The 15,307-nt window shown below is 38.4% G+C and overlaps 1 protein-coding gene across 2 annotated transcripts; it reads right to left on the bottom strand.

Annotated features, from left to right (window-relative positions):
• Positions 1 to 675: 675 nt before the first annotated feature.
• CCDC174 (coiled-coil domain containing 174) lies at positions 676 to 14,993 on the bottom strand. 2 transcript variants are annotated; one of them, XM_064519006.1, is made up of 11 exons: positions 14,875 to 14,993; positions 13,293 to 13,397; positions 12,258 to 12,358; positions 11,328 to 11,386; positions 10,078 to 10,258; positions 8,018 to 8,113; positions 6,454 to 6,590; positions 5,991 to 6,085; positions 5,607 to 5,754; positions 3,882 to 4,031; positions 676 to 1,573 (listed from the first exon to the last, which is right to left on the bottom strand). In XM_064519006.1, exons 1-11 carry the CDS (start codon positions 14,914 to 14,916, stop codon positions 837 to 839), a joined length of 1,851 nt encoding a protein of 616 aa, XP_064375076.1. In that variant the 5' UTR covers positions 14,917 to 14,993; the 3' UTR covers positions 676 to 836. The 2 variants fall into 2 exon arrangements, with proteins under 2 accessions (XP_064375076.1, XP_025948931.2); XM_026093146.2 differs by having other exon boundaries at positions 3,882 to 4,028.
• Positions 14,994 to 15,307: the final 314 nt, after the last annotated feature.

Below are 15,307 nucleotides of genomic sequence, written 5' to 3'. Positions count from 1 at the left end.
TGTCAGCCTACTTTATATATATTATCATTGCAATGTCACAGTTTTTGGAAAAAACAATTAAATAAAGCTGAAAATATACAAGTGATACAACAAAAATGCACTTTGAGAATTACGAGAGCATTTTCTAAACAAGTAAGATGGTAATTTCAGGTGTCAAGGCTTCCATTTTAGTAAAGTGTCTTGGTCTAACAATCATTATTTATTGATTTCTGCAGTGCCTCTGCAACTCTGAACTGCTTCACAGAATTACAAGTTATATACAGATCTTAGGAATGCAGAAGGCACTGTGACCATGTGAACTACATGCTACAACTGTTCACTAGATGATGTTTTGCATTTCCTGTCCATAAAGTCAGTAGATCAAGTATGTAATAAATTTCTTAAAACCTCTTTGTATTCAGCAGCAGAAGGCCTGAAATTTCAACAGTACTTCTACAGATACCACTGAACTTGCAGTGCCTCCAAACCAGAAGCTAGCTGGGGCTAGCTAATGAGGGAGAGCTGGGGGGAAGAGTGACAAAGTAAAATAAGAGTTCATATTTTTGAGAGAAAGCTACTAATAAACCCCAAAGTTCAGGCATAAATGACAAAGAATAAAAATGAAGTGTGTGCTAAATTAAATACAGGCTGACACAAAACCAAAAAAGTTTAGTAAAAAGACTGAGGGGGCAAATGTATAGCTGTGATGTAAAATAGCTTAGGTCTGCAGAAGATTTATTACAGATCTACTTACAGAAACTTATTTTTCCCAGATGCGGGAAAATAATAGCAGTGCTTAGAACATAATTCTATATCAGTCCTTTAAATTACGATTCTTGCTTGTACTTTTGTTCAATTCAAGTCACTTGTCTGTAATATGACAGCATATCATCTAAACTTTGGTAAAGTGGTTCCTGATTTTGAGTGCCACTGGTGGAGGCCTGCGCTGAAGGTGGTACATCTTGAGTGTCGCAGCCGTACGCCTGCATGGGCGGCAGCACATCTTGAGCGCCGTAGCCATAAGGCTGCATCGGTGGCAGCATGCCCTGAGCGCCATAGCAGTAGGCATGCATCGGCGGCAGCATGCCCTGAGCGCCATAGCCGTAGGCATGCATTGGCACCTCGTGAGTGCCGTAGCCATAAGCCTGCATTGATGGCAGCACATCCGGAGCGCCGTAGCCGTAATCCTGCATTGACAGCGGCATGTCTTGAGCGTCGCAGCTGTAAGCCTGTGCCAACTGCAGCGCATCTTCAGCGCTGCAGCTGTCAGACTCCTCTGACAGTGGCCCATCTTGAGCGTCACTGCCACAGGCCTCTACTGAGGCCGACACATCTTGAGCATCACTGCTGCAAGCCTGTGCTGATGGTGGCACATCTTCAGCGCTGCTGTCATTGGCCTGCTGTGATGGCAACTGTTGGTCTTGTCCTGTCTCCTGTTCTGTTTTTTCAGGGGAGGCTTCAGGACTGTTCAAATTCTGGCTGTAATTATCAGCTTTCTTTTGTCCCATAAAGTAATCAGAAGGTGGTGCAAATTCTGGATCTCGCTCATCTCTGAGTTCTTCTTGTTTCTTTAACCATTGTCCAAAAATCAGTTCTGTCAGAAATAAGGAAATGGTAGTTTGAACATAGACTTCAGCATCTGAAGATCAGTCAGAAAGGAGGTCACGAGAGAATTAGCAATCAGGGAAGATGTATCTGCTTAAAGCCATTTGAAGTTACTTTCCCATCTAGTGCTAACTGTTAGCTAAGCCGATAGTCCATTTTCTCTATACAGAAACTAAACCACTGAGCATTAAAGATAACCATCATCCTCTAAATAACCCATCTTAGTCACATTAAGATCCTTTTAACAACCTGGTCACTTGTTATGAAAAACTGCTAATTAGTTAGGGGTGAATCAAAGTACACACCAATCAAAGCACTAAGAGCTTAGTTATTAGAAGATGGAGAGTATAAGATTGTCTCAGTATCACAATGGGTTATGCTGTTAGTGGGCGTACGGAAAAAAACAGTATCTTCTTTATTTCCGCAGAATTCGTAGATATTCTAGTTACTATGGCACGATAAATATCGTTCTGAAGTACTGCAATGGGATGACAACTCAAAATCACCATACTTTCAAAGATGTCCCCAAAATCTACTTTCTAAAAGGAGTAAGAATATTTTCACTATCCAATTCTTCCAAGACTTCTGTAAGAACTGAAGTAGAAACTTGTGATATAGGAGGGCTACATATTCATCTGATGTAGCAAAACAGAACCCCAACAAGGGAAAGGACATCTTCCATTGCTCTGGTAAAAATATTAAATAGAAAAGAGGAAGTAATCTAAGGGACTGTAGAGTTCTGTTTATCCCTTCTCATAATAATCTAGATGCTTATGTTAAATTTAGGTAGCCTGAACTATAGTTATTTTACTTCACATTTTAGAGTAAGTTACCCTCTATTTCCGGATGATAATTTTTGTTGTGTAGTATGGTACTGCCTGCATGTCCCAGTCAGACACTAGGATTCTGCAGGGGTACGAAAAAGGGTCAGGCAGGATAAAGGCTTAACAGAGACAAACTTAAAGTTTTGTTTTTTAATGGAATCACTTCCTTCCTCCCACTCAAACAGTATTCATTAACTGAACACAAAGACAAGGCTGTGAAAAGTAAGAAGCATCTGGAAATACATCAGTATTCTACAGAAGAATGCAGCTTTTATAGGAGTCCACAGAAGGTGGATTTATGCGCTTTACCTCATTCTTGCTTGCTTTTATCTAGAAGTCAGGCATCGGACTACAGGAAAAATGTGTATGAGCTTAGATTAATGGTGAAAGTGAGTTAATGAGTTTGAAAGCATCTGGAAGAGACCAATCACTTGATGCTGTGACAAGGAAGACGCTTCCAAGTGGGATAGCAACACGGATACTTGTGCAAGCAGGTAAGAAATGGAGTCTGAGAAAACTAGAGGCTCAACTCCACTAATGACAAAAAAAACCCATTTTCTTCGAAGAACATTTCTGGACAATCACTTTCTTTAAAATGAACAGTCAAGTTATGTAATTCTTATTCACTGTAGCAGTGCTGAGGCAAAGTAGTACTAAGCCTTCTGATTTAAAGAGTGATTTTCTTTGATATAGACGAAAGTAATTCCACCATCAGCTTTCCCATGTATCTGGTAATTTGGTAAAAATGGGTGTAACCATATATTTCACTGCTAACCCATTTAGACATACTACATTTCAGCTATGAGGTAAACAACAATAATATGGCTCCTCACCTTACTGAGTTTTTCAATTTAAAAAATATTTGCAACAAGACCCAGCAATACTTTCTCTTCTTCAGTTCTCTTGCATGCATCTAATTTCATGATATGCGTAACCCTTCTAATAATCATGCAACAATCTCCCTTCTCTATATACCAACCATCTCTTTGCTTCTCCTCCAAGTTCTTCCCTGTAATTCATTTATTCCATGAAACCTCCTAGATACACTGACCATACATTACACTGGCACTGAAGTGGTCACTGCTTGCATCACTTTTTATTATCATCCTGTACCTGTTTCATTGTGCTTCATTCTGCCATCAAGTAGCACAAACTACAGTAATATATCAAGAACAGATCAGACTGAAAGATAGTAAATTTCATGAACTATGAAATTTGTCATTCTGTCAAGCTCTCTGGATCATCCAGAAATGTAATAACTCATAGAAGATAAAATTAGGGGACACAATGGCAGCTACTGGCACTATGGCATGCATTGTCAATCACTGCACTTGGCACTAGATAGTCATCAATTTAAAAGGAGAAAGTGTTTCATTACTTTTCAGTCTTATCATACTTTGTCATCAAAGAGGGAAGAAGACAGCTGTGTACACACAATTTCTAAGCAATGTTTCTGAATCTACATTTCCTTACCTTTGCCTCTATCCCACTCTCGGACATAAGGCACGCCAGGCTTTGTATCTCTTCTTTCCTGGATGATGACCTCTACCTTCCTACTTGCTGCAGTAACTCTTGGAGCTTCCAGTTCGGTTTGTACTGAGCCAGTAACATTTTTAACTTCTGCTTTAAAAAGCAAGAGAATAGTTTCTGTTACTAACACAAAATCTCCTATTTGAGCTTCATAAGAGGTATAAGCAAGTAATGGTTATTTGCATTTAGAAAGCTTACAGTAGTTATCTAATTTCATTCTAATAATAAAACGCAGTTTGTTTGTTTGTTTTTTTTAATTTCTGCATATTATTTCAGAAGAGATAATGGATAAGTCAGATAATCAAGAAACAAATCTACCAAGAGACAGTTCATTAGCTTTCTAGTGGTACCAAAGAGAATGCTAAAAATCTATTGCCTAATAACCCCAAAAAAGAATGCGCTGAGTGCTATATTGAAGCTAGAAAATTAGGTAAAAACAAGAACATTAGCATGCAGCTCCACTTCAATAATCTTGGAGAAAACAATTTGCATTCTTATTGTTCCGAACAACAGGAACAGTTAGCAGCGGCACACTACCATTCTTCATTTCCAAAACACTTCACATTTAACCACTTGCTTAAAATTCTGACACAACTAAACATGAACTACATTTTAGAGCAGGAGACAGGCAATACAAGTGACTGGTAGTGTCATGAGGGAAAATGCACAGAGATGGGATTAGAACTCAAATTCATCATCCTGAATCCTAAATGTCTGGCTGTATGCCTTCTACAGGTAAAGCTCAGAAAAGCTCTTATCAAAACTTCCCTCCAGCATTAATTTTAAGGTAACATTCAAGTGAAGCATTTGTATGTGTTGACAAGACTTCAGGGAAGTAGCAATGTACGTGAGTTAGCAGGCCTAGAAAGGAACAGGTATAAAAAGGATAGGATGGGCCATACCTATGTTAAATTGAGTTATCTATGCTCAAGTTATCTCTGCAGTAAAGACAGCATAATTTCATCTAGCCATGGACTCTTACACTTGAAGAATATTATCTTTGTACAGTATGATATAAGCAAGCTCTGGAATATGTCCATTTGTATATACACTACATCTTTTAAAGCATTCACAAGAAAAAGTCACATCACAAAATAGAGTCTTTTTGCATAAGTATGCCAAGTTATAGCATTAATAGCAAACTTCTTCCTCCAGTGGGTGTACACAACAATCTAAGCACAGAATCTTGTCCTTAATTTAAGGATTTAAGTTTTTTACAAATTTTAAGTTTTACAAATGCCCAACTTAGATTGCTCTACAACTGTAAGAGAGTATATCAGATGATATACAAATTAATTTATTACTATTTTTTTTTAATCTCAGCTCATCTTTAGGAAAAAAAACAGTAAAATGTCAGCAGCTCTAACTTCTATCTGCGTAATTAACCTGCATAATTCCTGCTGTCAGGCATGAATTAAAAAAAGAACTATAATCCACATGTGACATATCACATATTTCTTCCTGCATTATTAAGCTATTTCTGGCATAATTTTATACCTACACCCAGTTATAAGAACTACTATTTTAATGATCATACTAATTGCATATATAGAATATATCATTCCAATATATTAAGTGTCCAAATCTAAATCAAGTAAAGTGCAACCACCTGCTCAGGCATAAGCTGAGATAGCAAATATTTTACTTAAAGAAGGCAACAAATCGTACCTCCACTCTCCAGCTGGTCTCCCTCTTCCTCTAATCCATCTTCCTTTAACTTCTTAGCCTTCCGTGCTCGAAGTTTAGACAGTCTGGCTTCTAGAGCTGCCTTCCTTTTTTCTTTTATCTGTTCACGTTTAGTTCTCTGATCAAGTGTCTTAACAGTAAAGAAAAACATGAATTAACCCTCCTGTGTTGTTATAATCAATTGCGTATCTTCCTTCAATAGAGAACTAAAAGCAATCATTATCAGGCATCAACAGGGGAAAAGAGGTCCCACTTTTTGGAGTCAGCTGCAGGAATCACTGCGCATAATACTTACACAACAAGCTAAAGACAGTGACAACTGCAACTCGATGCCTTTGTATGTCAATTTGCTTTTTACACTCATACCTGCTCTCTTAGCATATCCAGTGTTGCTCTTTGTTTATGTCTAAGTTCTTTGTCACGAGAAAAGGCAAAGTAACCAACACCAAGCTGTCTGGCCTCTGAAAAGAAAGTCAATAAACGTGTTACACTCAGTTTACAATCCACAGCAACATCATGCACCCTGCTTTCACGCACTGAATTACTCCCAAAAACATACACCATACAGGCTAGTTTTAGCCGATGCATGAAATGAAGCATCCAGAAGGAGAAGGCAGGATGAAGGAATGAAAATTGAAAAATATATTTGAAGAAAAATACAACCTGAGGAAAAGAATCCTCCTAGAATAATGTACTGGTAATTTAAAAGGTTATTACAAATGTGGCTTAACACGTACCTAAAGTTTGTCATACAGGCACAGGAAGCAACTTTCCCTTGCTTCCTCTAAAATCTTTGTGAAGAGAAGTGACACAAAATATGAAAATATACCATTGTCTCTAATGTCTTCATAATGTATGGGTCCCATGGGTTTCCTGAGAGCTTCTTCTTCCTCCCTTTCCCACTGCTGCCTCTGAAGTTCTCTTCTCATGTCTTCAGATAACAGAGTGTTCCCATCAGGAATTTGTCTAATTCAAAAAAAAGAAAAAAAAATTAAGGATTACAGAGCAGAACTTACAGGTTCTATGGTATCAAACAACGAAAGTACAATTGAGTCTAATCCACTACTGCAGTGTTTACAAAAACACAGACTGTTCTAGCACTAGTTGGTGATGCAGCACTGATGAGCATGGTTCAAAGCAAAGACAGAAACACAATACTACCTCCAAAACATGGTACTAGTAAAATATGTTGTTAAAAGACTCTTTAAAAACAAAACTGTATCCTTTTCAGAGGCTTTATGAAATCATTATCAAAACAGAACAGGAGATAAGTGTTCACTTTTATCAGCATCTGTTGGGAAGCTAGCAACTGTATAGAGAAACATTTGAAATTTAATATACGAAAATGAAAGGATTTGGAAAAAACAAAAATCTAGCTATTAGTTTACCCTAGAAGTCTAGCCCAAATATTAATACCCAATATCAGAAACAGTTTTGTTTTCACAAGGGAAGCAGCAGCATTCTCTTCTCTTACAGTCTAGCTAAAGCAGGTTTTGCTGGCACACAGTCATCCATATCCATGCAGACACTGCAGTTTCAAAACACCTGTATTCTCTATCTTACTTTTAAAATACAGAGAACATACTAATGGATTTTCAGTGTGAAAGAATTTTCATTGTGGCAACAGTAAGGGCTCAGTCAAGGTGCCTTTAGAGTATTTCATGAAAACAATTCCCAGTGCTACTACAGTAATTTTACAGAAGAGCTGTAATTACAAAAACAAATTGAAATCTAATAAATTCACTTTGAATGTCATAATGAATTTGGATTTGTTAAAAGTCTATAACCCGTTTATTCAGAACCAGGAATCATTCTTCTGGTGTTTTTCTGAAAGGTACAATATGACACAATTTCTCTACATTTTTTTTTTCCTACAGTTTCAAAAGATGCATCAGATAGACTGACTTGGCAGTCTGTCAGGTATCAAAATTTCTCTGTACAAGCTACACTCTGCAAGTAAGGTTTTAGATTTAGTCAGCATTTTCATCAAAAAGTGTGCTTCCAGTAGTTTATTAAAAATTTAATTTGGGATTTTATTTGACGTCCAAGGCCTTCAATCTGTTGCAATTTAAAACCGATATATCAGCTACGTATTTCAAATGGTCAGCTGCCAAGGTGAAATAAAATAGAAGCCCTGAAATACTATATGACTCTGTAATAGAGTTTTGATAAAACCACTGTCACACACAATTTGACCAAAGCTACTCCTTTTATTTTTAAGGTATACTGTCGTAACCAGCAGGAGATGGTCTAAACTAAAACTAGAGAAAGCAACAGCTTCAACAGTTCTGGATGGAGGGTGGGATAATACAGCATAGCCTCTCTTCCCTCCCATTAGACATATGTATGCTAAATAAAGCAAGGAATATGCACGTCTGTTGAAGAGACCACACCTTTTCCCTTGAAGTTCCTGATCCATTTTAAGTAGACTTGGCAAATCCTTCTTCATACAACGTCTAGATCGGCCTAATGAATCCACATAATCAACCCTGTAACGAAAGAAAGGAAATTTCACAGAAAACTTACACTTGCAAATTTACAGAACACTTAACCAGAAGATAAAAGCAGTGACACTTTCCGAAGAGTATTCATTGTATCTCAGTCTCTTCATGTGTGACAGTTTCTTCTACCTTTCAATTACAGACTCAGGTTAAAACGATGCATTTCGAATAGGGCATATGACAGATTTATCACACAGTTTATTGCATTCAATCTCACTTCCAGCCAACTGTTTGCTTTCGTAGTAAGACTGTGTAAAAAATGTTTAAAAGTTTTGGTATCAAAACTACGTGACATAATAAAACTGTGCCTAATCCTTGCTTCCCATGGTGAAAATAATGATGCAGCATTGATGTCTTGCAAATATTAAATTGCTACAATGTATTTCAATTACTAGTCTAAAGCTCATTTAGAATAGGCTGATAGTGTTCATTCAACTGGCATAACAAAGGCGGACGAAAATTTCAGCAAAATGTTCCTTTGAAGCACATACTGTGCTCCTTATGCAACTCTTTAGAGTACTGAACACTTAATTTACAGTTGTCAAAGAGCAGATAAAGAGCTGTACTTATTGTCCAATAATGCTAGAGAGTTCTTTAGCATCAAGCTGCCTCAATTGGCCCATTTTAAAGAATTCATATCATGGGGGAAAAAGTATGACTGGCAATCTAGCTCCCAAAATACAAACTTTTAAAGATCTGCACTTTTAGTAAGTTAGGTCTTTTACATAATTTTCCAGGATACTCAGAGCTTAATATCAGTACCCATGGTTTATTATAATTTAACACAGACACACAAAAAAAATCCTCTGCAATCTCTATACAAAAGATATAAATATGGCTGCAGAATAATTAGCAACAATTATGTTAGCACCCAAATATCCTCATTAGGATAAAACCTCGCTGAGCTTGGCAATATATTAATATTTTTTTAAAAAAGATTTAATCCCACAGGGCTTCTCATACAGTAGTTTTACAATTTACATGTCACTGAAGTGAGATGTAGGCAGTGACTGAAAAGCACCATATGAATGGTAAAATATATTCGTTTAAATTTCTAAACTACGGATGACTGCTTCACAGTTTCATCCTGGATTTCAATTAGATACTAGTAACAGGTACATCTGCCTTTCCAATCTAACAATTTTCTGGTACCTGGATTCACTCTCACAACTTATTCTGAAAAATTAACTGCAAATCTTATCCCGGCCTAATATATTAGAGAACCTGAGTGCTGTTTTTCATACTGGCTAGTGCTGTTTTAAACTGGTTACCAGAAGTAAGATGCCTGGTACATAAGCATTTTTCACAAATTGGCAAGGAAGATGTTTAGTCCAGACTGGTTGCATAATTGCTTCTTAGAGGATAAAAAAAAACAGTAGCTACCTGGAACGTCACAGAAAATTCTCACAGGGTATTTGCAATGCTGCAGTTAAATTGTGGAAGAAAATCTGGAAAAATCGTGTTCTTTCTCCAGTTGGAAAATTTGTCTCTTTCAAAAGGAGGTCATACAACAAAAATGACTGCTCATTTTGGAAGTCACATGCAATAACCCCCCCCCCCCCCCCCATGTTTTGCTAAAGTATATTTCAAGGCAAGACACTAAAGCATGTAAAACCATATTGATGCTGAGTTCAGACCTCCCATAAACTCTGCAAGAAAATAAAGAGAGAATATTCCAATGGTTCTCACTTATGGTACATTTCCCTGGTTGATATTTCTAAAAATCCTGTGCGTAAGTTCTATTGCAGCATTACCTACATGGAAAGGAAAGTAACACAAAGGAATGTCTTTTAAAGATATATGAAATAAAAGAACCTTGCCACCTCTTCCTAACATGTAGTATTAGCATCCCCCCATCTCACTCCACGTATTTGGGGGAATAAAATTATTTCTCCTGCAATTGTCCAGAAACAGATTAGCTGGGACAGCTCAGCACACTCAGTAGTACCAACCATTCTTCATCTGGATCCTGAGGCGGTGGTATTTCCATTTCAGGTTGTGTTTCTTCATCATCTATCTCTTTTTCAAAAGTCTTTCTAGCAGCTTCACTCTGATACAGTTCCTGTACTTCTCGCTGTCTGTCTATGATCTTCTGAGTAAAATCCACAAGGTACAAATCCTCAGTTTCTTCATCTACAGCAGAAAATCAGTTCTTAGAGAACAGGCATGAAAGAACAGAACTGAACATAAAATCAATATCAGATAGCCACAATCAGCTCTTCAGCTGCCAACAAAGCCCTTGACCATACTATTGGAGAATACTTTAATCTCATTTTGTTCCAAACAAACTTGGAACTATAAGCAGGCTCCACAGTGATAACCTCTATTTTTCAATACAAGTTTCAGAGGTTTTTTTAAAGCAATTAATCATTTGTGTACAATACAAAAAAGGTTGCAGTCTTTGTGCTACAATACTCCCTGCTTCTTAACTATTTCAGAAGTATATGGCTTGTTACTTAATAGTTAAAATACTCATTTGATGCTTAATATTTGGTATGTTGACAGCAACTAAGCAGTCACTAGAGCTCTTTTTAGAAAAAGAGGGAAAAGTGGTGGGGTCATATATGACAAAGATAGACACTAGTAAAGAAAACACTAGAAATTAATTGCAAAAAGAGATCTGACTTGTATTTTAATAATTATTTCATGCAAGGGACTGAATTTGTGAAAGAAGAAATGGACAAGTTAGACTTTAACTCTATTAGCTGCATTTACACATGGGCCAGCCAGACTCCCCTCCTGCTCCTCTTCTCTTCATAAAGGTCCAAGAATTACAAGGAAGCACAGAAAACCAGCAATCAAATCGAGAGACTATATGATGAAGGACAAATTGATTTTGTTTTTTCTAAGGTTCTGTACTGAAAAAACAGGATATATTTCACCCACTTAGTGGCTGACTGAATGGAACAAGCCCATGGTGCTTTACTAGAGCAGGCTGGTTTTCAGAAAGTAATGCTTTTTGTTTTCTAGTACTTTTATTTTTGCTCCCTTCCATAGCAAAATAACACATGCCAATCACTTCGTATAATACCTGCAAAAAAAAAAAAATCTTCCTTCCTGTAAGAAGACAAACAATAACTTCATAGTGTAGCAGCTGTCAACTACTAGATGGTCAGGAAGGCTAATTTTTAGAATGAACCTCAGAAGCAAATTTATTAAAAAAAAAAAACACACAAAAACATTTTAGACTAGTTTCGTTCACCTGGAAAATCGCCTTTTGTCATTTTTTCATAGAGCTTTGCTTTCTCTTCTAGTTTCTTCCTAAGAGAGAGGGGGCGAAAAATAAATAAATAAAAATTGTAATCTCACCAATTCCAAACACAGTTCAAAATGACCAATTTATCATTGGATAAATGCAATAGGAAAGTACCAGTAGTGCTTGAAATGTTTAACAGAAGCTGAGCTATGATTTTGAACATTAACTGATATTTCTGAAGACACATAGATAACCAGTTCCAGAGCCGATACTGAAAATAGTTTTAATGAAGTTACAGACTTCATCTTCAGTGCAATTTGTCAAGTAGGCAGGAACATGAAGTCACAAATATTCTACCTCTATGTAACTGAAAAAAATATGAAAGATATAACACGGAGTTATGCTTGTTCTTAGAAACTGAGGAAGAAAACTTTAGCTAGCTTCTGGCATGGTAGAAGTATGAACTGCTTACAAACAATCAGCAAATAGGTTATAATTTACATTTTCAATGTATATTTTGTTGTACAACCAAGCCAGTTAGAGGCTGAGCCAAATCTTATTTACCCTGGGGGGGGAAGTCAGCCATTTTCTATCAAGTTCAGGAAACCCTTTGCATTCTGAGGTGGCTAACTCTGCCCCAGCTTTTACTTCCAAAGATGACTTTAAAAAAAAATCAGTTATCTGACATATTTAGATAGTCATGGTAATGTAAGGGTGGCTATTTTACTCCAAAGTTAAAAGTAAGAGACCAAAAGTATGAGACTGGGGATGCAGTTTTGCACATTACTGGTAAAGATCACAGAATTGTTGCAGATCTTACCTGTCAACCTAGTGAGAACTGCTGGCCCAATACATTCATAACTCATTTTACGTGCTTTTCCAAATGTTAAAAAACATTCTGCAAAGTCTTCATTTCTTACACAGCCTAAGAATTACCTTGATTTATCTAATGTTTGGTCCTCTTCAGTCTTCTGCTCAACATCCTTCTCAGATCGATTTGCAACTCCTGCATTTTGTTTGTTCCAGATGCTTGGTTTCTGCAGGATAAAATTTTACAGTAACAACAAATAAAAATAAATAAAAATAATAATGATAAAGATTTCAACTGCGTATTGCAAACTTTGCAAATAAATCATGAAAGACTGGTAAATAACATCTTAAGCATGTTTGGTTTGAAACTGTTCCTACTGCACTGTAGAATGCAACAAGGATGTGCTAAAATTGCATACATTGCATTACAATATGACAGTTAAGGACAGGCTGAGAAGCAAGAAAGCACTCAGAAATGAGGAAAATCCATGCTGGAGAAGTTGTTAAAGTAAAAAAAAGTTACTAACATTTATCGTTCCCATTACTAAAGTAATAATGAAGCTAGCTATGAATCGTTTCTATTCTCTATTACTCTTTGTTTCCGGTCTAACATACAACCAATTTGGCTATTTACATTGTAACAGTGTAAATAGCTGCATGTTCTTCAAATATGGCAGTGATACTATATTCTTCTACTGAGAGCTACAGAATGAATAGAAGACAAAATGCAATAAAGATTAACATGTGAGAGATAATTATTTATTCATCATCATTCACCACAATACAGAGGAACGGATAGCAGAATTTTTATCAAGGAAGTTCAGTGATTCTGGAAGAGCCTCTTATCCTCCAAGGAAAAGTACAAAATCTTCGAGCATACTGAAAAAGAAACATCTTTCCCTTTAGTTACAAAAGCTGTGGCTCCCCAGGGACTAGAGATTAAGAGATGTTTTAGATGGGCATGAGCATGAGATGAGTTTTCAGCTGTGCACTAGAATGTCATCTGGAAATGAGCTGACAGAAATTTAAAGGGCCTCCTCATCATTAAGATTTTACATTTGAAAAAACCACAGTACTGGAAACTTTTTTTAATGATTTGAATCTTTCTTAATTTAAGGAGAAAGAATGAAAAAAAAAACAATGATGGAAAAATATTTCTACCTTATTAGAGGTTTTGGGCTTTGTAGAGATGCCAGCATCTTTCAATAGCTTTTCTTTCTTGAATTCTTCTTGCTTTCGGAAGAGTTCTGCTTTGAGGTCTACCAACTACATGAGCAGCAAAATAAATGAATAAATAACCAAGACACATTATGTGCACATACATCAGTTACTATTGTAAAACAATAAGCATATTTCTGGTAAAATAATCTGGCATTTACAATTATAAGAGTATTTCATTGCATTTCTCATGAGGAACTTGTAAGCAGTGATCTCAAAAGGAACATCCTTCTTAAGTTTACAGAAATCAATACATAAAAGACACAGAAAGCAATTTATTATTAGGGATTGAAAAAAAAAAGAAAAATCAAAGTTATCCTTGATCCTTTACTACCTGGGATGGATGGGAATAGGACAGACATAATCCCGCACAGATTTTACCAGCCTCTTAAAGGCAAACAAATAGAGAAGGACTAATGAAATAACTACGTTGCTTAATTTCAAAAGGAAACCTCTAACAATTAGGTAATGAATAAAATTCGGTCTCAGAAAAAGAACAATCGATAAAAGTTTGTGTCCATAAAATATATATATTTTCCCACAGCATTTAACATAAAAAAAAAAAAGGATGCGGCATTCTGGTCTATGACAATCCCCATCTCATCTGTTACTAAGAAACTTCACTCAGCAGAGGTACTGTCTTACATTCAAAAATTTAGTATGGAAGAGGTCATTGTGTCACTTTTCCTGCAAGCCCTATAGAAGCCAAATTGCATGGACATATATTAGACCAAGAAAGCGGGAAACTTTGGTATTAATATTTGTCCCAAGGACTATAGCTTTTTCCTTTTTTGGGTACCTGTAACAATGATGCAAAACTAGGGTTTTTCCTCTGAACGCTTATAAGCGATCACCCAAAAATTCAACATTGAATGTTACATATACAACACCCAATAGTTTGCGTTAACAGTTTATTTGGAAGAATGCATGAAGCGTTTGGTGGTAATCCCTCATCAGCTAAGCACGGAAGAGCAGGGGAACATCGCTTCGCCATGCCTCAAGGTTCAGCGGTTAAATTCCCATGACACGGCCCTCCTGTTTTTTAGGGCAAACCAGGAAACACACTCCCATTTCCCTCTCACGCCCTAACACAAAACTTTTATCACCCCATGAAGGATGGCAGCAAATTCAGCCCCAGCACACTCGGATAAGCTGCCAGGCGGTCAGAAAGAAGGGGCTAAACACACCTTCCCCCAACCCCTCGGGCACCTCAAAAGAGCAAGAAGCGATTTTAGACCTCGCCGCACACGGCGTCACAGCGCAAAGCGGAGCTTTTTGAAGCAGTATTGGCGTGCAGGACCGCGCACCTCAGCGGGCCCGGGCTAAGAAGCGGCAGTTACCCCCCCCCCCCCCCCCGGGTCGCCCATCTCTCCCTGGGAACGACGCCGGCAGACGAGCCCCGGGGCCCGCCCGCCAGTGGGGCCCGCCTGGCCGCTCCACACCACCGCGCCGCCTAGGAGCGGGGGGAAGGGAGGGGCAGGAGGCCTCCCGGTCTCCCTCCCTCCGTCCCGGCTCACTCACGCACCGAGGAGGCAGCCACGTCCAGCGGCTTCTTCCTCCGGTCCATGGCGGCCAGCCCCACCGGCACCCGCCTCCCCCCTTTACGGCTATCTCGTAAAGCGCGGCAAAGGTGTGCGGCGCTTATTGCGACAGCGCCCGTGAGGGCGGCTGAGGCGACTTTCTCCCGGCGCCATGTTGGGGAGGTCAAGCTGGAGGGAGCGGGGCGAGGCGGACGGAGCCTCCGCTGCGAGCGGCCGCGCGCGACTGCAGGGCGCGCGCTGCCGGGGTGCACGGGGGCACATGGTAGAAGGGTGCAGTGGTGCACGGGGGCACATGGTAGAAGGGTGCAATGCTGTACGAGTGCACGGGGGCACATGGTAGAAGGGTGCAATGCTGTACGAGTGCACGGGGGCACATGGTAGAAGGGTGCAATGGTGCACGGGTGCACATGGTAGAAA

This window comes from Dromaius novaehollandiae, chromosome 12, assembly GCF_036370855.1.
Source record: "Dromaius novaehollandiae isolate bDroNov1 chromosome 12, bDroNov1.hap1, whole genome shotgun sequence".
NCBI lineage: Eukaryota > Metazoa > Chordata > Aves > Casuariiformes > Dromaiidae > Dromaius > Dromaius novaehollandiae.
The sequence above is the reverse complement of the archived record's forward strand: the minus strand, read 5'-3'. Positions and strand labels throughout refer to the sequence as shown.